Below are 22713 nucleotides of genomic sequence, written 5' to 3' on the forward strand. Positions count from 1 at the left end.
GCAGGTTTTCTATATGCTACATTGAAGAAGAGTTTGGTCCCTTTTATTTCCCTAAAAGGTGTGGTTTTACGTAGCGTTTTTGGTTTTTTAAACAGCCTGTTTGACTAGGCTGTGGCAGAGTACTCGGGACTCCTTGGCAGAGGAGTGGTACTCTCGCAGTCTTCTGCACCCTCTGGATCCCTCCCCCCGCTGTCACCGGGTTCAAGACGAGCGTGCAGGGCAGCCAGGGCTGCTCGGGGATGTGCACGGGCGCCCGGGGGCTCGCTGGGCAGTGCCGCGGTGAAGCAGGTGGGCACAAACGGAAAAACATGAATGAAATTAATACGAAGCACAGACCTAACAGCTCAGCGGTGTCCATTTTAACCCCGTGTTCTGTACGTTAAAAGGTTTTGGAAGGTTTAGTAGAAATAAGAGCGTGACAAGTAGGACTTTCAGGGGTGTGAGATGTGGAATTGGGGCAAAGTGCCCGACCTCCCCTGGTGCGGGAGAAGGCCCTTCCGCAGGGAAGGCGCTGGGCAGGGGCTGGGGAGCAGCCTGGAAGCGTTTGCGTGCTGGGTGGCCTCGCGCTGTTCATTGCACGGTAGGAGTTCTAGCAAAGGCGCTGCTGATACGTTTGTTAGTATAAATCATCTGGTAATTGGGAAGAGAGCACTGTGGGTTGCCCCAGCCTTCAGGTCGGTGAAAAACTCATGTCGTGGCAAAGCTTGCAGTGAAGTATTTTTGAGGAGAAAGTGTTTTTTTCATCCGTCTCCCTGAGAAAAAATCCAGGATAAATGACTTCCATATGTTGCATATTGGAACAGGATTTGTTTTTTAGGCAATTGACGTCTGTTATTTTAAACTGCTTTCTTTAGAGTCATTAGCTGTTAGAAACTACTTTTCGGTAATAAAAAAGAATATTACGTTCTGCATGACCTCACTGAGCCCTTTTCCTCCCTGTGCCATTTGCTGTGGCACATTTACATTCGCTAGGGTTAAATGGGTTTGTTAGATGTCAGTGCAGGATCGTTCTACAAACCTGCTCTGTATGAGATCGAGTTATTTTCCATTGTGCTTTAAAGCGAACACAAAATTGATCACGTGATATTATACTTTGGAGGGCTTCTTCATTCAGGTTTTAATTATGGAACTGAACACAAGATAAGTACATGTTAAGGTACGCACCTGGAAAGAAACAGTCTTTTTGCATATGCTGCAGATTTAAAATTGGTGCAATTATGTCAAGAGTTTTTTACGATAACTAATTTGGTTGTGACATAAATCTATCAATCTGTTTTGACAGAAATTAATGTTTGAGTTTGCATGGATATGCAAGTTCAGGTGGAGACAGGCATGAGGCTGTTTTCCTATTTAAAGAAGTACCATTCAACCTTAAATCCATTCAGTGTGTGTGTGTACATATGTATATTTGTTACAGAAGCGAAACAGCTTAATCAGATACTATCAGGCTGTATCATATACTATGAAAAAGCAGGTTATGAGCCTTCCTGTCTTTGTTAACATAGTTTAATGCTAATTGCTTTTCCCTTCCTTTATGTTCACTCTCTCAAAAGCGGTTCCTATTTGCACTGGATGGAAGAGGCAGGGAAGCACCGTTCCTCTTCATCCTGCAGGTTTCCTTCTCTGTCAGAAAGAGAATTCCAAAGTTTGCTCTCAACTATAATTCCTCTATCCGTTAATACGCTCTTTTATCTTTTTAGCTTTTCTGTGATTTAGTTTATTTTTGTTGGGGAGCTGCTTATAACATCTTTTTATGGTCTGCTTTGACTTCCCAGAGCATCAGAGAACCAGAAGGGAGCTGGAGGGAAGAAGACCCCAATGTTGTGTGGTCAGTATCCGACCAAGAGTGAGGGGAAGGAGCTGAAGATAGTGGTACAGCCGGAAACCCAGCACAGGGCTCGCTATCTGACTGAAGGCAGCCGAGGCTCAGTGAAAGACCGGACGCAACAAGGTTTTCCAACTGTAAAGGTAGGCTGTTTAGTGTTAGGTGATACGGGGACTCCTTTCCAAGGGATCCTTCAGTTCAGATAGGCCTAGAATCTCTATTTCTAGAGGGAAGGGGGCAGACTTTGCATTCCCTTTGCTGTAGAGACTGTACTTTATCTCTTCTTGCAGGTAACAAGAAGTTTATTTATATCACAAAATTACAGGAGGAAGGAAGCTTTATGTCAAGGCAATGATACGTAATGTGGTGCGTGTCCTGATAGACTACAGTTATACAAACTGTGTAAATAGACACTTGAAGTATACAAAACTAGGACAGTGAAATGCTGTAACTGTTTGCTGATGACAGTGGGTCATCATTATGCCTTATGGGTAAGGACATAAAACTAGGTTTCATTAAAAAAAAAAAAATCAAAAGTCGTCAGTTTTCTTTAATAAGAAGTATCTGAATCCACATATCCAGTGTCTGTCTTCTAAGTAGAGTCATAAAGATCTAACTGAGGCGTACTTTATGGGTCGTACTGCTCAGTATGGTTAGCAGTAGTGAAGTACATGTGGGTTAGTGGAACTGGAGAATGAGGGGGAAGAAAAAAGGAAGCAGTTGTATGCACACTTCACAAGTGCAGCCTGTTTCCTGTATAGACTCTGATGCCTTAAAGTTTAGGTGTTGATGGCACTTGCTCTGAGGCAGGGATGAGTGGCACTCAGGTCTGAATGGTGCCCTCGGCCCTTCTGATCAAGGGGAAAGATCTGGACAGAGCTGATGCAGTCAGAGATCCAGGCCTGGCTGCAGAGCTGGTTTCTCCAGCAAGCATTTAGCGTCTTTGTTCATCTTGCTTTATTTGGAGGGGGGAAAAGGATGACTGATGTAATTCACCCTACTCAAAGAGTGGAAAAATTGTTGATCCGGGCTTGCCAGTCTAGTGAGGAGGGCTTTGCTGTAAGCTCGTCAGAGGATGGGGACCAAAGCCCAGAAGAGAAGGAGGAGCTACAAATGGAGGAGAAACATGAGGAGGAGGGCTACAAAGAGGTCTTTCACATTCCTGCTCAAAAGGGAGAAGATTCAGAGGCTGTTCTCCAGTGACTGCATACTGATACGTGGAGTGTGAATTTGCAGGGCTTGTTTCTTCCCTTGTGCAGTCTCAGGGCTGTGACTTGACTGGGATCACAGAGATGGGGCGTAGCGGATGTGGCTGGAATGCAGTTGTGGATATGCAGCAGCTATTCAGAGAGAAGAGAGGACATCATGTATCGTAAGAAGCTCCCTGACTGTGCAGACCTCTGGCATGAAATTGGAGACTGGCCTGTTGAGATCAGAGGAGGAAGATCAGGGATGACATTCTGGTATCTGTTACAGACTGCCCGACTGAGAAGATAATAATAGATGATGCTTTCTGTAGGTAACCAAGAGTAGCCTCCTGCTCACAAATGTCTCTCATTGTGAAAGGTTTCGGCCATCTGTCTGTCTGAAAGGATGGCTACATAGCCTGCTGGAAGCAACGTAAGAACTTTAGAACTGTGCTTGTGAAGGTCTCCTATATGCCAATGATAGGATTACCTGCAGTAATGCTGTACTTGACTTACACAGAGACAAACAGAAGAACTGGTGTCAGGTACCATCACAAAAGTTGCAGCAACCACGGTATGAATGTGAGAGTGGACACCAAACTGAAAACAGCCCAGCATTGCACTCAGTGGAACTAAAGCAAATGGCATCCTGGTTATACTGGGAGGAGTGTGGGCAGCAGGTCGAGCAAGGAGACAACTATATTTGTTATCGTACAAATAAGAAAGATAAAAGACATTTTCTCTCATGCTTTTTCCTAGTTCTGTCCCTTTGAGAAAGCAGCAAAGCTGTTCTGAATCCAAACTCCTTTACCAGGCTCACAAAGAAATGTTTGTTTATGATACAGCCCTTAAAATTTGTGCTGACTCCCTGGTGACAGAGTATAGACATATACTTATTTTTAAAGTCCTGTTCAACAGTGTTAGAAACATCTCCAACACTTTACTCAGTCCTCCTGAGTAATGTAGAAATCCAGTAGGGTTTCATAAGAAAAGAATCCATTCATATAGTCCTGTTGCTATGGTGATTTAGTGCTCATTTATGTGAATTTTCTTAATGGGCCTTTGTTCATCTGAATTTCCTTCTAGTTCCTTTCCTAGTTACCCTTTAACACCCATCAGTGAAAATTCTGTTTGGAAGAAGCTTGTGTTACTGAATTCCTGGAAGCTCAAGCTTGCTTTACCAGTAAGCAAACTAGTTCGTACTTTGCATATAAAAGTCTGCCAGGGTTGGACAGACAAAATGAGTCAGTGGATCTTCAGGAAATCTGTGCTAGTGGGGAAAAAAAATGTAAAGGACAAGAGGGCTTTTTGCTTTGTTTGTTTTTTTTTGGGGGGTGTCTTAAAGATGAGGAAGAATAATGTAAAAGTGTTTCAAGTTCAGTAGAGATCTGGTGCTTGCTCTTCTCTGGCAGCACCTGTGACGGGCAGCCATTCAGATGCATCACTCTTAAGCAGACTGAGGAGGAGAAGCAGGTTCTGTGGCCCTTTAAAGAAAACCATATTACTTGATGACTTAGAACTAGAGAGCCTACAATCAATATGCAATGCTAAAATTTTATGAACAAACCTTAGTCAAGTGACTTGTCTGGCAAAGGAAAGATAACCCTGAACGCAAAGTGTCCGCAGAGGTATTCCAGCCATCAGTAGCGGATTTGCATGTTTTCTTGCTAACAGGATGGCAAAGCTGGAGCAGTTACCATCCAGATGATGGGAGGTGCTCTTGCACACCTTTCATACCGCCTTCTAACAAGAACGCCGGGGAAGGAAAGCAGCTGTGGTGATGCTGCTTCCAGCCAAGGAGATATTGGTGGCGTGATGCAAAGACGTCATTCATCCTTCCACGTAAAAGAGATTCAACAGTAGAATATCAGAGTAGCCTTTACTCCCTGCTTCCTTTTGACCACTTGGTGAAATTAACTTCTCTCGTCAGCTGTCTTCGTGATCTCTTATTTAGTCGTGATCTCTTATTTAGTCGTGATCTCTTATTTAGTCGTGATCTCTTATTTAGTCGTGATCTCTTATTTAGTCGTGATCTCTTATTTAGTCGTGATCTCTTATTTAGTCGTGATCTCTTGGCTGTGACTATACCTGTTAGCCTGTGCTTCCTATGTGGGAGCCTGTGCCAGGCCACCTCCAGAAGTCCTTTGGCTTTGCCCATCCGTAACAGTCGGGACCCCGCTCCCTGCTGTAAGCTCATTGCTCCTTTTGGGCATGAGGAGCATGCTGTGACTCTGTCGGTATTTGCTGATTATTTCTTTTCTTTTTTCAAGCTTGCTAAGAACTGCAGCACTGAATTTTCGAAGTGTGTCAGGGAGTAATCCCCTAAGAGATCCTCTGGAGGATTCTGCTCTCATTTGCATCTCCTTAGTAATAAAGATCAAACTTCTTTCTGCAAGTATTGACTGGGCTTCCAGGCCTAGGACGAAACATAACATTGTCACCCAGAAATCCTCTAGTAACAAGCCTGGCTTAATGAAAACATTAAAAATACTTGATTTATATCCACCTAGAATGCTGGGGCAAAGAATTTCCATCTCTGACCTGGGACTTTGGCAGTGATCTAGTGTCTCTCTTTACTTGGAGTATTTTTCTTCTATTACCTAAGAATAAGGGTGGTCACTTCATAATACAACATCCAGGTTTACTTCAAGACTTCTTTCACTTCTCCGTCAGAGTATTTTTAGTATGCAGCACCACAGTGGGTTTCCACTAATAAAAAAAGCGTTCAAAGACACAAACCCTCCCTTTGCTTCCCACCTCATCCTGTTCCCACTCGTGAGGTGGTTTTGCAAGCATTAGACAACTTTAGTCTGGTTTCACAAAGATTGCAAGGCGTGGCTGGCGTGAAGATGGGATCCTGGGAGCGCAGCGTGCGCATTGATAGGCATGCACGTACTGGCCAGCAAATGCGCACCAACTTTGGAACCAGCCACAGCAAATGTCCTCTTTCTCAGCTGACTGGTGGATGCAGATGCTGGTGGGGAAAGAGGCTCCTGGGAACAGATAGGGAAATAGCCAGGGTTGGGATGAGAGTAAGGGGTCATAAGAGACCTGAAAGTTGGGATAGTTCTGTGTGAAGATAGATAGGATTGTAGCTGGTTTAAAAATATTAATTTTAAAAATTCATTTCACTTGTTTATTAAATAACTTGGCTTTTCATGGAAGAACAAATGACAAAAGCATTTTGTTTATAAACTAGATGAAAAAATTTTGTTCCTTCTTCCCTTGGAATTGTTTCCAGCAACACTGGGAGCAGAATAACTTCAAATTCAGCTGCATAAAATGTTTCCTGTTTTAATTAAGAGCCGTTGCTGGCCAATTGAAATATCTGTGTCACCATGTTTCAGCTGGAAGGTCACAACGAGCCAGTGGTGCTGCAGGTATTTGTGGGTAACGACTCCGGTCGAGTGAAGCCGCATGGGTTCTACCAGGCCTGCAGAGTTACTGGGAGAAACACTACTCCCTGTAAAGAAGTGGATATAGAGGGGACGACTGTTATTGAGGTCGGACTGGAGCCGAGCAACAACATGACACTTGCGTGAGTAGCGTGCGTTTTAAAAAATATTTTCATTTATTAGGTTTTTTTTTCTTTTCAGAAACTGATTTTCCCGTTTCGATTGGATGGGTTAGTAATTAAGTCTGGAACATCTTGGCATGCTCCAGGCACTTAGTGAAGTTACATGTGTGAGAAAACACTTTTAAATCGCATTCTTGGTTTGCATTTATTATATTTAATGCTTAATCTGGTCTTTCCTAAAACTTTATCAATTAACTTTGTTACAGTATTTTCATGTTCTGTTTGAACAATAGTGTGCATGTTCAAGCATTATGTGAACTGGTCACTGGTTCTGCTGGTCGTCTGGTCTTAACGAGGCCAGAATTGCCAGTCAGAAGAGGGGAGGAGAATAGTGGCACCTTCGGATCCCTCTGGGCACAAAGGCTGGGAGTGGTGGCTAGTGAGGCTAAACTGGCTTTCCTCCTCTCTTGCTTCGCTTGTTCCATTTCTGTCATTTTCACCCGATAGTCCTTTGCCACGGACGCCTCCCGCTTTGCTCTCTGGACCGAGCTCGTCTGGCCCAGTGGAGGCGATGTTTCGGATGCCGTTCGCAGATGCGTGTCGGCAGTGCATGGCCGCTGCTGAGAAGGGATGCGCTCTGTCTGGTGGCAGGAGTTGACTGCAGTAGGTTTTTTGAGCAAGTGGCCTCATCTGCCTGTGTGGTTTGGATCTCCCAGGAAACTTTAGATATAAGCGATTCCCTAATAAGCTTTTCACCTGTGTATAAAGGGAGTGATCTTCTTCCAAAGTATTCTTCTCAGTACAATGTCTTTTAATGGGTATGCGGTTGAAAGCTGCCGCTCTTTACTTAGAAGCTCATCTTGTTTCAAGAGGAGAAACGTTTCTTCAATTTACAGTGTCCACTTCTTAAGCAGAATAATACAGTTTGGTAATAGACTGAATCAATTTGATTTTTAAAAAAATATAATGTATATTCCCATAATAATTTTGGAAGCTGCCTCTTGGAGAGTAATTTTATAATTGACCTTGAGTGTTAATGTAAAACCATAGAAGTATAGAGATACTAGAAAGATGAATTTGGAATTATCTAGGAAGAAAAGCTTTGCCCAGGCTGTTTTCTCAAAAGCTATCTTGATGTCCAAAAAGAAACCTTCCTGGTAGTTCAGTGATGCTGTACCACTTCTCTGTTACGGTAATGCCAGTGGCACCTTCTGAATCGCGCTCTGCCCTCCTCTCGGCTCCCTGGCTGTTGCTCGTTGGCCCTGATGCAGCACAAAAATCTGTTCTACTCAAATTAGATATCAGATGGTCCCTGTACTAAGATCCTGGTAAACTTACAGTATTCTTCTTAATGCGTGAGGCTGTGTTTGGGTTTTTGTTTGTTTGTTTGGGGTTTTTTCTTTATATTTTTTGCTTGAAATAATTTTGCATCTAGCATGTCTTTCTGGAAGTTAGCGCTGCATCACTCTCTCACCCTGGCCCTGTGTACATTTCCCGTAGGACCACAGTTATGGTATGACGTATCTATCACTTCCAAGTTCCTCTGGGCATAAAAAATAATGACTACAGTAAGTTTTCTTCTACTACTGCTTTAAGTGAACGCAGCATATTTTGTAGCAGTAATCGTACAAACCCAGATCTAGCCCCAGGGGTGGAAGAATGAAGATCTGTGATTACAAATCGAATGCTTACCAGAATTACTTTGATACATTGCGTTTTCTGTTTTATTCATACAACTTCCATATTCCTTCCTCCGTGGTTCATCATCTAAATTATGTAGGCATGCATTGAAAGCTGGGCTTTATAATGAGAAAGGTCATATAGAGATTTCATGTAAATAAATAAAAAATCTAATAATATTTCAGTAACTACTTCAAGAGTTTCAACTTTGACTTGTGTAACTAGTCGCAAGATTATTAAAGGTGCTGAACTTCTTAAACCCTATTAAATTCTCAACTGTTTTGTGTTGTTAGGGTTGATTGCGTGGGAATACTGAAGCTGAGAAATGCTGATGTTGAAGCTAGGATAGGGATTGCTGGTTCCAAGAAAAAAAGCACACGCGCTAGGCTGGTATTTCGTGTTAACATCAATCGCAAGGATGGCTCAACTTTGACTCTTCAGACACCTTCTTCCCCAATTTTGTGCAGTAAGTATCAAAATAAAATGTCGGTTTAGAAGGCTCTGGATTTTAGTGGGATTGCCATAAAATGCTTGAGGGGGGAATCCCAATGTGATTGTTTCAGAATTGCCATGGCTCAGACCACCTGGATTAATTTTTACTTGGTGTGGGGTGTTAGTTAAATGACTGGCCAATATTTATAAGTAGTTATAACTTTCAATAAATGAATTTTTGCCCTTTAAAAGGTCAGAATTTTTGTCATGGTTGCTTTGAACTTACTGTATGACTTTATACAGGTTTAGTCTTTTCTGTATTGACACATTCATCTGTCTGCTTTCAGTGATAGAAAGGAATTCTAGTAAGTTAGTCAGCATGGCTCTGTACAGTTGTGGGAGTTCGCTGGGCCAGAGGCTGAATCTGTGCTGGTTCAGTGCAAGAATGGAACTTCCTATAGCTATTCATTAAAGTGCTCTGCTTAGCACTGAGCGCAGATGGCTGCACCGACCTGTCAGGGTGTACTGAACAAGAGGGAAAATGAGATCAGAGGAGGCTGCAGTACATTGGGGGCTGCCGGCGCGTAGGCAGTCTGCAGTGACTTCCAGTTACAGGGAACGCTGCTCATCTGCCAAAGAGAAGAGATGGGGAAATGTGTTTAATACAGCTGTTGATTATTGATACTTCTTGATGAACAAGCTGATAGGAAAGCTTTTTCCTCCATGCGTGGAACAGAGTGCGGTTACGCAAGCTCCTGAGTGCTTGTGCTGTGCTCTCTGTTGTATAAAAAGAAGTTATTGTTTTTGTTTTTTCTTTTTTCTAAACACTGTCAGTACCCATTGTGTCAGGGCTCCTATTCAACTGGTCAGAAACTGCAGCTTTGTTGCCAGTGAAAGAACAGATTGGAAGAGGAGATAATTAGAAACATGTGAGCTTCCACACCAGATACCACCATGCGATTCCGATGCTGCAGGCAACAGGCGATTTGGCAGCTGTGCCATGTCGCCGGCCTCTCCGTCCAGTGTTCTGCTCTCACTGAGAATCCCTGTGCAAGACTTAGGGAGAGCAGGAACGCTGTGGAAACGCTGAAAAGGCTGATAACCAAAGACGTGTTGCCGCTGATGCAGGGGAGGACTCTCCTCTCTTCAGCCATGTTCTGTGTTTTAGGCAATAGCTTGATGTTTGGGGTGCTCTTCCAGAAAGGTCAGCTTGAGGCGTTCCCACCTCTCTTTTTTCTTCCTCCTGCTGCTTTTTGGTAAATCTTTCTTTTTACGGTGTTTTTTAAACTGGTGGAGGGCTCAGATTCATGTATTTATGTTGTTGGAAAATACGTAAGTGCATTTGCTAGAAAAATGGTTGTCTCCAGCTCCGTTCCAGTCAGTATTGCATTGCAGTATCTGATAGTCATTTTTAAGAAACAACCATTTTCTAGAACATCTCCAAAAGCTATTTCTGTATATTCTTTGTATTGTTAACTTACTGGCAAAAGATAAAATTATTTAAATCATAGCCGAAACGGGAATGGAAATAATCTGGTGTTTTCTTAAACACGTAACGATCCAAAACTTGCTATTGTAGGTGGAAGCTGAGAATCTGAGATGCTTTAAAATAGGCTGTTTAGCTAAAAAAGTGGTATTTGATGCACCTCCTGCTTAGCTTGTTGGTTAGGCTGTTCCAGGATTGGTCTGTGAGGATTCCTTGTAGTCTTCATTCTGTTTGCTGAATGCATCCTTTTATACCCATAACATTAGTAGCTATGTTTTGAGATATGGGCAGTGAGTAAAAAGCAGAATATATGAGAATGATGACATGCTAAGGGACATTAGAAGGAAAGAAGGAAATAAATTATCCTTCCATAAATAAAGTTCCAAAGCATACACAGTAAGGAGTAAATTGGTTTAGTCTTTAGCAAGCTGGGTTTTGGTCAGTTGATAAGAAAATCTTCCTAACTGTGGAAGTAGCTAAGAGCTTGCCCAGGAGATCCATAGCATCCCCATTGCTGGAGGTCTAAACCAAAGAAATGAAATTTTCTGGTTAGACTTGTGTCTCTGAGGAATGATGTGGGTAAAACTGATCATGGTGTTAAGGTTGAGTGGGGAATTCTTGAGGCTCTTTCCGGGTTTGCTTTCCAGGATTCTGTGCTGGTGCTGCCTGAACTCACTCCAAAGTTATGGTGACTTGCAGCAGACCGTAGCCACCCAAATAGAGCTAGTACACGTACGCTGGCTGATCGCTATGGCATACAGTTTTGTTGTTAATGTACCATCTCATAATAAGGGTTACATTTTCACTCATCAGAGCCTGTTTGTGTTGTGTCTTATGACTTATATTGCTGTTAAAGTGGCAATAATATTCCTGAAAGCATAGGGAAGACATTAAGTAGATGCAGGCCCTTTATTTAAGGTCTATGTTTTAAATAGGCTTTGTTAACTTGTTAGCAAACCTAAATCCAGTTACTCTTCTCAGAAGTTCATGTGCCTTGAGCATATTTAGTAGTTGCGTAACGGTTGCCTAGGAACCCACTGCAACAGTTGTAGAAAAATCCTTTCTGAAAGGTCATTAAATAATTTGGAGTGTTACAGTATGTATGTTCTTCTGTGTGGTAAACCCAGAGAATACTGTTATTAAACAGCAAAAGTGGGCCAGGTAAGTGCAAAGCACAAGTACAGGCTTATGCCACCAGGATTTTATGGTGAGCAGAAAAGGTGGTTGAGAAACCTTTATTACAGACTGGAGTTATTTTATAACATATTAAATGTCACAAAGTTAAAAATACATTATTTTAAAATGTATGTCTGTATTTAAATCATCCTTGGTGCTCGTTTTCATTTAACACACGTGGTCTTATTTGATTTATACTTTAAGAAGCATAGAAATAGTTTGCAGCAAAGACAATCGCAATAAGTGTTACATAAATCATCTGAATCGCTGGCTGAGGGGCAGAGGTTTCCAGGGACGCGCGTCTGTAAGCCGCGTGCTCTTTGCTAGTTTGTAGGCTATAAATTGCTATAATCCCCAACTACAGAGATGCGACTCTTGCAAGGATTTGTATTAGCTGAAGTGTACAGGTCTAGAAAGTCATAGAATCACAGAATGGTTTGGGGTGGAAGGGACCTTAAAGGTCATGGGTGGGGTGCCATGGGTGGGGGCACCTTCCACTAGACCAGGTTGCTCAAAGCTCTGGGTTAGTTCTTGCACCAGCCAGAAAGCTACGTATGTAAAAACAATCTGTAACAAAACAACCACCAGGTAATATGAGAATTACTACGTCTTCCCTTCTGCCTAGGAGAGCAAAATAAGCTTCATAAAACATATTTTTATGAGCTTAAGGATAAGACGGAAGGTGTGCTTCAGCTCTGTCTAAGGGCCGATGCATTTGTTTATCACTCGCTATGCCAGGAAACCAAGTTTTCTTCTCTCCTGAATGCTGCTTGAGCATTAGGTCAAAGACTGAAAGTTCTGTTTTGAAGATGTAATAAATGCAGGAGAAAAGGGAAAAGCTTATTAGTGGATCATTTAGGTTAAGAGTGACTTTTTTAATAAGGTCATTACATTTAGTGAGGAAGTAATAGAGACACATCTTCTGAAAAGTTTTGTCACGAATGATATAATGAAGGAGGAAGCTCAGGAATTTTGTTTTTCCCTTTGTAATCCCGTAAGTAAAATGTTTTTGTTTTGGGTATTGGTATGTTCTTGCTTTCAAACTATGTGTGTTTTCAATTGCAGCTCAACCAGCAGGAGTTCCTGAGATCCTAAAGAAAAGTCTGCACAGTTGTTCAGTGAAGGGTGAAGAGGAAGTTTTTCTGATCGGCAAGAACTTTCTAAAGGGAACAAAAGTGATTTTCCAAGAGAACGTTTCTGGTTAGTGTGAAAGCAGTAATGGCTTGGGGTGCTGAAGAGAGCATGTGTGGGTTTGCGTTGGTTGATGAAGTTTAGTTGTGGAGAGCAAACCAAGAAGCAGAATCAAAGGCACTAAAGTAAATTGCTTTGTATGGATGTGCAATAAATTATGCTTTTTAACTTTCATTTAGATGAGAATTCTTGGAAGGCAGAAGCTGAAATAGACATGGAATTATTTCATCAGGTACTTCTGTAATATTTTTTTTTAAAAAAACAACTCTGACTCTGTTTCCAAAGAAAAATTGAATAAGCCTTTCTCTCTTCCTATGTATATATAGAAATAATATTCCTTTTCTTCAAAGAAATAATGAGTCTGGTAGAATATCATTGGTTTGGGTTTACACAAGTGTAATTTTCAATTTCTAATTGAGAACTCAGATACCACAGTAGGAGTGTGGTATATGGACTTGGTGAGTTAAGTCTTGGCCCTCACACACAACATAATTAAAAGGCCTGATAAGAGTTTTTGCAGTAGCTTTCGGAAGGACACATTAGATTACTACCGAGTGGAAATAGTGTGTGTACACTGTAGTCTTTATACCTGACTGAATTTCAGTTCCACTTCAGAATGTTTTGCAAAATATTTGTTGACTCCTCTTGACACAATTAAGTGTCTTTATGGACTGTTGGACAGAAATTTGAGAAATTTAGATGTAAATGTTGTCTGATGAATGTCACCTTGCTCCCACGGAAGGCAGTATTCCATCATGCACTGGTAGAAATGATGTCTCACTTCTAGTGGGATGGCTAGTTGGGGAGCAGACAGCCGACAGACAGATCACTCGTCGCTGTTACTGTCGATGAATGATTGCACGCCTCTCTTTGGTGGCTGCTCAGCGTTAAATCCGCTTAAGTGTAACATGAAGCTGCATCCTCCATCTGTTCACACTGGATACAAAGGCCTGATTCAGCAGAAGAGCGGAGTGTCCGAGTCCAGCAGAACTTGATGGCAAACTGACTGCGGTTCAGCAAGGCATGTTAGGCAGAAGCTTATGTTTAAAGGCTGGACTTCATTTGTCTTTCCTTTCTTCCCCTTCTACTTAAGCTGTAAGTTGCCAGTGAGCATCATATAGGCAGACTATTCAAATCTCTCTTCTAGCACAAGTTAGTTACTGAAAGTGTAACACGATCACGTTTCCCCCAGCGTCTTCGCTTTTTATGGTGTTTTATCAGTCTGCTTCTTTGTTTTGATGGATGTAAATACAATTAAGGTAAAGAGTAGTGAAGTAAGGTTTCTAATCTGTTTTTTTTCAAATTTATTTTTGCAATGCAGAATCACCTTATTGTGAAGGTGCCGCCATATCATGACCAGCAAATAACCTCCGCTGTTTCTGTGGGAATATATGTGGTGACCAATGCTGGAAGATCACACGATGTGCAACCATTTACGTACACTCCAGATACATGTATGTATAATAGAAATCTGGGGGAAGGAATGGACAGTTTTACCTGCTAAGCATCTCATTGCTGCTTTCATAGTATTTTGTGCGTGCAACAGAAATGTTAAGTAATGTGGATTTTTCAAACTCCTGGCGAGGTTACAACTGTTAAATAACAATATCTAAAGGCCTGGCTTGCCGCACTTATGTGGCAGGCAGCTCAGATTTCAGCTGCACGGAGACAGCTGTTCTTATAAAGTAGCATCCATTTCCAGTATAAGGTTCAAAATGAACCTGAGCAGGGGAAAAAAGTAGACATACCACATACAGTGCACCCAATACAGCCGAGAAATAGGACCAAGCTTTATCCTAAGGAATGTTGAAGTTTGACTGTCTCATGCATTTTTATCTGTATTACAATACACAGTGCAGTTGTTAACTGGCTCTTTCACTTTTGGAAGTGAAAACGATGTTTTGCACACCGTGATCATTGGTGCATTCACACCACAAACAGCGTTTATGTACAGCTCGGAATGTTGCTCTGGGTTTCAAAGAACCTTAATTTCCTTAAGGTATAAGTAACTGTTTTGGTTTGCTTTGGGCTTTTTTGCTTGTTTGTTTTAACATAAGGAAGTTTTCAATGGGTTTTGTCTCAACAGCTGGTACTCTGAATGTTAATGTGAAAAAGGAAATCTCCAGCCCAGCTCAGCATTGTTCCTTTGAAGAGGCTATAAAAGGTACTAAATTGATTCTTACCACTATTGTTAATAATTTAACTATAAATTCCCACCCAAATTGGAGGAATGAATCGGATGTCCTGTGAAGTTAAGTCTGTGCTTATAAAAATCTGGCCATGTTCTTACAGTGGGGTAATTCTCATTCTGAATATTTTACTTTATAGCTGTGTTCCTTTAAGTATAATCTAACATGAGCTAGTATAGAACAAAAACGTTGCCCAGAAAAACCCCCTCGTGCCTCAGGCCATGCAGTCTAATCTTCATTTCATATGCTTGAAAGGGAAGAAGAAGAAGAATGAACCCTAAGATGGCAGTTAATAAAAAGGATTTAGAAACTGCCTAGTGTTAATTTAAGCAAAAATACACATCAAGGTTGTGGTGGGGGCAGAACCGAGTACTAGAAAACACGAACAGGCTAAGCTGGTATTTTTCAGAATCTGTCCAGGGGCTTTGTACGACTGCTTTTGGTGGGTCTAGTTTGGAATGCTGATTCTGGCAATTTCAACATACTCCCTTTGGCGAGGCTTTGTTCCCTGACCGTTCTGTCCGTGCAAAGTTTGTCGTTTTGTTCTAAGGGAGCGAGTTCTGGGTTTGCCTATTTTTTTTTTTTTAAGTGTGAAGTTAATTGATCCTTCTGATATTGAAATAAAGTAGAGGAAGGAAATGTTTCGTAGTTGATAAAACTCTGGTAGTTCACAAAGGTTAATGGAAATTTCCATAGCCTGCTCTGGTGAAAGCAGGTTGAAAGGTAAGCAAATTAACAATGTGATCACAAGTTTGATAGGAATCCACGGCTTCGGGTGAAAATCACGAAGCTCATGTTTGAAGTTAATAGCTTGGTCTTGGCAGGGGATGTATTTACAAGTTGACTTTACAACTTGTTAGGGAGGGTAATACAAGATATGATGAGTTTAAACCTGCAGAGAATATTTGGAGGAGAAATATGCAGAAATATTTAGGGCAATGAAACAAGCTGATAAAAGGACTGGTAAGACTTCTAGTAGCAAGATTAAAAAGATGAGGAAAATAATTACTGAATTATCAGGGTAAGCCTGACATCCATCTAATTTGGAAAGGAGGCTTAACCAAGGGAAGATACCGACTGCTTCAGGAGAACATCTGCTGTTCATAAGAACGCAGTGTGCGATTTCTGTGGCTTCAAGTCCTCCACTTAATTTACACAGTAAATCTTAATTTACTTTCTTGTGTGGGCTTTCTGTGAGCTGGCTCTTTTTTGAGGGTTCATTCCTGTACCTACTCTACTCTAGGTTGATCATGAACCAGAGGTCAGACAATTTTGTCTGCTGTATGCACTTTGCCTCTGCATGTGTCCCAGCCTGCCCCTCCTCACTGTTCTGAAATGGCAAATACCAGGTGGGGATCCAGTGGGATGCTACTTCCTTCTGGTTTCCTTTCAGTGGGAGCAAAATCCCAGCAGTCATAATTCCTTAAGTGGCATCATTTCCAGCAGCTCTGGCCAAACAGAATGAACTGTTGCTGCCAGGGACATGTACAGCTGTGTGTTGAGCTACAGGGCCTTTCTCTTCCAACCCCAGGTGGTCTGAAGCTTTGTCTCAGGTATCTCTGAATATTCCTTAAAATAATTTCTATTACAACATCTGCATTTGTGTACAACCAACCAACCAAAAAACCGACCAAAAGACCTATAACGTGGCTTCCCAAAACCATTATGGATTCATAGCTCGAACATTTTAGGAGTCTGCAGATGTGACAGACTTCAACGACAAGTTACGTTTCAAGACAACAAATTTATAATCCTAGGCTGTTCTGTAAAACTCGAGGAAGGTGGGGGCATGTGGACAGCCATGTAGTTCGTTCAGGTCTTTGCCTTCTAACACTGACGTCGTGCTGGAGCATTGTTTTTAAGTGGCTAATGATGGTTTCAGTTTCCAGCCTTGGGAGGAAAGGGAGAGAGGGTGGGTATGCCTCTAAGATGGTAAATATTCAGAAGTTCTAAACTAGGCATAGTACAAAACCATAATAAAAGACCAAAACCAACAGTGTTTCTTTGCTTTTGAAACTTGTTTATTAATCTCACTTTTTAAATTCTTCCAACACAATATGTCATTATGAACGAACATACCATTGCTGGAATCTAATCTATATACCATTGGGATTTTTAAAATTACTTACATAATTTTTTTATTGTTTCTGATGAACACAACATGATTAAGCACATAGAAGATAAAAGCTTATAAATTGTGACTACGGTATAGGAAAATACTGACCGCTGTCTTTAAATACGCTGTGTGACTAGCTGCCCTGGAGTAGACGTAGCTTAGAATAGTCTCACTCAAATTGTGTTCCCTGCCAGCAGCGCAGCCCGACGCGTCGGGTCATGGCGCTTGTGGTTCTGGGGCCCGCCGCCCCAAACCTGTGAGTTAGCAGAAAGAGGGAAAGAGTTCACTCGGCTGTCGCTAGATTGGCAACTGTTGCCGTACTGATGGCTGAGGATTTATTGCTGAAGACAGAAAATAACGTTTCAGGAGAGGGTCTTTGGTTTTATGTAGAATAAACACATAAGGACAGCAGAAATTTTACTGCCATGTTCTTGTAAGATGTAAATTTGTTTAGAGCATAGGGATCTGTTGCTTTATGTTGATCCAAAAAAAAAAAAGAAAAGGCACAGCAAAGGCAAAATAACAACTTGCTCTTGCTACAGAACTGGCACATGCAGATTTATGAAGTTTTTGCTTGACTAATCCTTTAACAGAATAAAACTACAGCCTGAATGCTTTGAGCACTCTCTTCACATGGTTATCTGGAAACAGACATTTTTTCGAAATGAAATAGGGAAGTTGTACAGTTCAAGTGCAGTAAAGTTTAAAATCTGATCATTTCTGGAAAGGTGTCGTAAGCTTTTATGTTTGTAGTTTAAGCAGTTGGTGGATGGTTGTCCTGGTCTAGAAAGATACAAAATGGACAGAAAACAAAACTATGGCGTTGCTGTTAGTCTTAATAACCTGTGAAGGTTTCAGGTTTTCTAGGATTATTTGACGTATTCAAATGTTAGCAATGACCTCTCTGCTTATTAGCTTCTTGTGTGAGGAGGAGAGCTCTTATGATAGGGCTGAAAAGTGAAATGGGAAGCAGGCCCCTGCTAGAAACCCACCCTTTGCATGCTGGATGTTAACGTCCCATTGTCCTTGTTTTATTTTTATTTGTGGCTGCAGCAGTGAAGGCTACTGGGTGTAACCTGGAGAAGGTAAACATGCTTCCTAGTGCCTTGATAACTCCACTCATACCAAGCAGTATGATTAAGAAGGAAGATGTGGCTCCAATGGAAGTAAGTGCAGAAAAAAGATCTCCCCCGGTCTTCAAGGTAAGTTTGATTGAGATCTGAAGGCAGTGGCTTTAATAGTCTTAGTTACATCTACCCATCAGCCCATGTTCTAATAGCGGGGAAAACGTCGTGTCCGATATCGGTCTGGGCAAAACATACGATCACAGAGCGTGATTAAAATGATAGATGATTTCCCGCCTTCAAACAGATCGATCGGTTAGTGATACTATGAAGAATTTTTTTTGTCCGGTGACAAAGAACTAGTAAATTACTGTAAGAATATTATTTTAATTGCTTCCTAGCATTGCTTTAATTGAATTGTACCTTGACTCTTTCCTTGAGGTAGCATTTCCACTGCTAGTCGTTCGCTTACTTGTTAGGTTACATATGGAGAGATGCGTAGCCATCAAATCTCCCATCTGATCTTTCCTGAACATAGTGGATTGGTAAAAATTTTATAAGCATAACCTGAATAAGTTTACGAGTTGCTTAATATATTGCAATTTTCAGGCTTCAAATGTGGTTGGACCAACTCAACAAACATTGGAAAACAGTATGTCTGGCATATCAACTTCTGCTTCCCATCTACCTTCTGAAAATGAAAACCAGCAACAAATACAGCCGAAGGTGTATAATCCAGAGACACTAACTACTATCCAAACGCAGGACATTTCCCAGCCTGGTAGCTTTTCAGCAGTCTCTGCTCCGGCTCAGCTGCAGAACAGTGATGCATTATTGCAGCAAGCTGCACAGTTCCAAACAAGAGATTCCCAAACCAGGGAAGTCTTGCAATCAGATGGCACGGTAGTCACTTTGTCACAGTTAACTGATGCATCACAACAGCAACAGTCTACGCTTTCAGAACCCGCACAGGCATTGCAGCAACAGATTTCATCAAGTATTTTCTCGTCAGCCAGCGGCGTGAGTCAGTTACAGAACACTATACAGCAACTGCAAGCTGGAAATTTTCCAACTAACACTGCCACTGGCAGCAATAGAAATGTTGACTTGGTGCAACAGGTATTGGAAGCTCAACAGCAGTTATCTTCTGTTTTATTTTCTGGTTCAGACAGCAGTGAGGATGTTCAAGATCAGCTAAACGCAGATATCTTTCAGCAAGTTAGCCAGATACAAAATAGCGTCAATTCTGGGATATTTTCCTCATCAGACACAGCTGTCCATTCCAGACCAGAGAACCTTTTGCCCGGTCGAGCTGAAAACGTTCACTCGCAGCCTGAAAATGCGTTGTCCAATCAACAACAACAGCAGCAGCAGCAGCAGCAGGCGATGGAGACTTCTGCAGCAATGGTGATAGGAATCCAGCAAAACATTTGCCAAGCTGCAACGCAGATGCAGTCTGATTTGTTCTCTTCAACAACTTCAGGGAACGGCGCCCTCCAACAGTCACCTGTTTACCAGCAGGCTTCTCACATAATGAGTGGGTTGTCAACAAGCGAAGACATGCAAATGCAGTGTGAATTATTCTCTTCATCTCCTGGCGTTTCTGGAAGTGAAACTACTCCTATTGCTCAGCAGCAGGTCTCCAACAACGGACCTACTATGTTTCCGGCATCAAATTCTGCAGATGGAGAAGAAGCTTCAGGTCAGAGTAAACAGATGCAAAGTACTGTATTTCAGACAATGGTTCAAATGCAGCACAGTGGAGAAGGTCAATCTCAAGTTAATCTCTTTTCATCTACCAAAACCATGATGACTGTTCAGGCAAGTGGAACTCAACAACAAGGAGGTGGTCTGTTCCAGCAGGGTGGAGAAATCATGTCTATTCAGTCGGGAAGCTTTATGCAGCAGTCTCCACATTCACAAGCTCAGCTTTTTCACTCTCAGAATCCTATTGGTGATGCTCAAAATATATCACAGGAAGCACAAGGCTCTATTTTTCACAGTCCAAATTCCATTGTCCACAACCAGACCAGTACTAATTCCTCAGACCAACTGCAGCCTCCAATGTTCCACTCGCAGAACGCCATGGGGGTATTACAGAGCTCTTCAGTTCCTCAAGACCAGCAGTCTGCCAACATGTTCCTTTCCCAGAGTTCAATGAGCAACGCTGCAACTCAGGAAGAACAGATGTCATTCTTTACAAGCCCAAATTCCATTTCTCCTCTGCAGACAGCAACAAACACTGAACAGCAGACTTCTTTCCAGCAGCAGACACAGATATCTCATATCCAGAGTTCTATGCTTCCCCAAGAACAGCCCCAGACTCAGCCTGCTCAGCAAGGTTTGTTTCAGTCTCAAGTGTCATTAGGCTCCATCCAGTCCAGCTCAATTCCCCAGAACCAACAAGGAGCTATCTTCCAGCCTCAGCATTCGATAGTTGCTATTCAGAGTAGCCCTCCATCTCAAGAGCAGCAGCAGCAGCAACAGCAGAACATGATGTTCAGTAATCAAAACGCAATGAGTACAATTGCCTCTCAAAAGCAGAACATGATTTTCAATCCAAATCAAAACCCAGTTACCAATCAGGAGCAGCAAGGCCAGTCCATTTTTCATCCACAGACTAACATGGCGCCGATGAACCAGGAGCAGCAGCCCATGCAATTCCAGAGTCAGACTACAGTGTCTTCTCTTCAGAATCCTGGATCCAACCAGGCTGAAGCACAGCAGCCAGCCATCTTCCATAACTCGCCCCAGATTCAGCTGGTCCAAGGCTCACCGAGTTCTCAAGAGCAACAAGTCACCCTCTTCATCTCTTCAGCTTCCATGTCTGCCTTGCAGAACAGCATGAGCCAGCAAGAGCTGCAGCAGTCTCCCATGTACTCTTCTCAAAACAGCATGGCAGGAATGCAAGGAACTGCTTCTCCTCCGCAGCAACAAGCTGCTTTATTTCACAACACAGCAGGAGGTGCTATCAACCAGCTGCAGAGTTCTCCTGCTTCGTCTCAGCAAACATCGGGAATATTCCTCTTTGGCATTCAAAACAGTAAGTGGTGTAGGTGCCTGATTTTGAGTTTACAGTTTAGAAGAGCTACTGATTGGAGCCCACAAGACAATGATTATTCAATTCTAACATATCTCCTTAGCAAAAAAAGAAAGAAAATCCGGAAACAAGTAATGGAGCACTACGATTGAGAATATACGGACTCATCATGTTGCTCTGAATGCACAGTTACGTTGCTGATTTTGCATGAGAACTCTTAGCTTAAAGACCTGTTGGTCATCTTAGGATTAATGTGACAAAACAATCTTAAAATTGTCTGTATATTTATTTATGTAGAAATATGATATATAACATTATCAATACATATAAAAATAATAGATAAAATACATGTACACACATTTTAAAAAAAACAAACCCAAACCTACCCCCTCTTTAAGACAGCTCCACTAATCTTGCTCATGCTGCATTTGATCTCCACAGTTGATGCAGTGGCTTTCTCCACACGCTGTTGAAAGGAAGGATTTTCTTTTTTTTCCCCCCCAAGCTGTGTAGCCCAGGGAAGCGTCTATGGAAGTGTATTTGAAACTCCTTTAACTTCCTAAGCTGGCACTTTTCCGTATCTCATCTCTGAATCTAGCCTCCATGACAAGTTCTTCGGGACACAGATCCCTTAACCTGTCTGTACAGGGCTGTACGTACCTGTGCAGCTCCAGAGGCAGCAGATGCAGATGGTGATTATAGCAAAGATCCAGGCAGAAAGCCATAGCTGCGTACTTGGTCTGTGGGTATACCTGCACGTGGGCTCTGCTGTCGTTGACAGTCAGGCCAAGCCTTTCCCTGACGCTGAAGATAAAGCTCGAAATGGTAGGAGGTGTGACACCGTTTGCAGATTTACAGGAGCAGTTAGTGGATACCTTGGCTGACCTGAAAGACACGTCTGTAATTAATGAAGACAAAGGATTGGCATACCCAATGCTTAATGCCATGCATTTTGTTTTTCTTCTAGCTAAGTATTGCCCTGTCTTTGGGGTGTTAGTAGTGTTTGGTCGTAATACAGAGTCCCCATATATTCAATGTGTGCACCTTGAACTCGTGCTTATACCCTGAGGGAGTGGTGAGCAAAGGCTGTCGCAAAGGCGCGCGTGACTTTCTACACGGTTTATTGTCAGTATGGATATATGTAAAGAAGTTAGCTAATTCACTGCATGTATTAACCTGATTTAAATGGTCCTTTGTTCTTCACTTACTGCTTAACAGACTGTGGGCAGCTGCTAACTTCTGGACCAGCTACGTTGCCGGATGAGTTGATGGCTATAAGTCAGCCAGGTCAGCCGCAGAGCGAGGGACAAGCAGCAGTGCCAGCGCTGCTCTCCCAGCAGATATCCGAGACTTCTCCACTACCCTCAGCTATGGCAACCAATCAGAATATTGAGAAAATAGATGATCTGCTTGTGTCATTGCAAAACCAAGGGAACAATATGGCTGGCTCGTTTTAATTAGTCAAGTAAGTCATGTGTTTGTGTTTCTGGGTTCTTTCCTGCCACGCATTCTTCTGTTCAGGAAGTCTTCACTTCGGAGTGTATCACCGTGGTCTGAGAGACAGCTAAAATACCAGTACTGCTGAATTAAGAATGTGATACCGGTGGCTAGAATGAAGAGTTATTAAAAACAGTCAGAGGTCAGAATTTGTATGAAACAGTTGGTTGAGACTCGGCCTTGCCATTCAGTTGCTGTAGTTTTGTCATCTGCCGTTACGGTCTAGTACTTCATTAGGAGGGGGAGTAGACCACTGACAGCTTGGCAGATAAAAGCGTTCTGCAAGATGACTATAGGTAAAGACTTAAGGCTT

General features: G+C 42.2%; 1 protein-coding gene across 7 annotated transcripts in view; it reads left to right on the forward strand.

Annotated features, from left to right (window-relative positions):
- Nucleotides 1–22713, forward strand: part of NFAT5 (nuclear factor of activated T cells 5) — a 72646-nt gene that overhangs the window by 42039 nt on the left and 7894 nt on the right. For 6 of the 7 annotated variants that reach the window (XM_064459848.1, XM_064459851.1, XM_064459853.1 and 3 more), the window contains 10 exons: nt 1776–1968; nt 6360–6550; nt 8503–8675; nt 12369–12503; nt 12674–12726; nt 13816–13948; nt 14581–14658; nt 17853–18001; nt 18473–20906; nt 22122–22368. In XM_064459848.1, the coding sequence (XP_064315918.1) occupies nt 1776–1968; nt 6360–6550; nt 8503–8675; nt 12369–12503; nt 12674–12726; nt 13816–13948; nt 14581–14658; nt 17853–18001; nt 18473–20906; nt 22122–22360 (3778 nt within the window). In that variant the 3' untranslated portion in view covers nt 22361–22368. The remainder of the gene's footprint in view (nt 1–1775; nt 1969–6359; nt 6551–8502; nt 8676–12368; nt 12504–12673; nt 12727–13815; nt 13949–14580; nt 14659–17852; nt 18002–18472; nt 20907–22121; nt 22369–22713) is intronic. The other variant, XM_064459850.1, reaches the window with a different exon arrangement.

This window comes from Phalacrocorax carbo, chromosome 8, assembly GCF_963921805.1.
Source record: "Phalacrocorax carbo chromosome 8, bPhaCar2.1, whole genome shotgun sequence".
NCBI classification, from domain to species: Eukaryota; Metazoa; Chordata; class Aves; order Suliformes; family Phalacrocoracidae; genus Phalacrocorax; species Phalacrocorax carbo.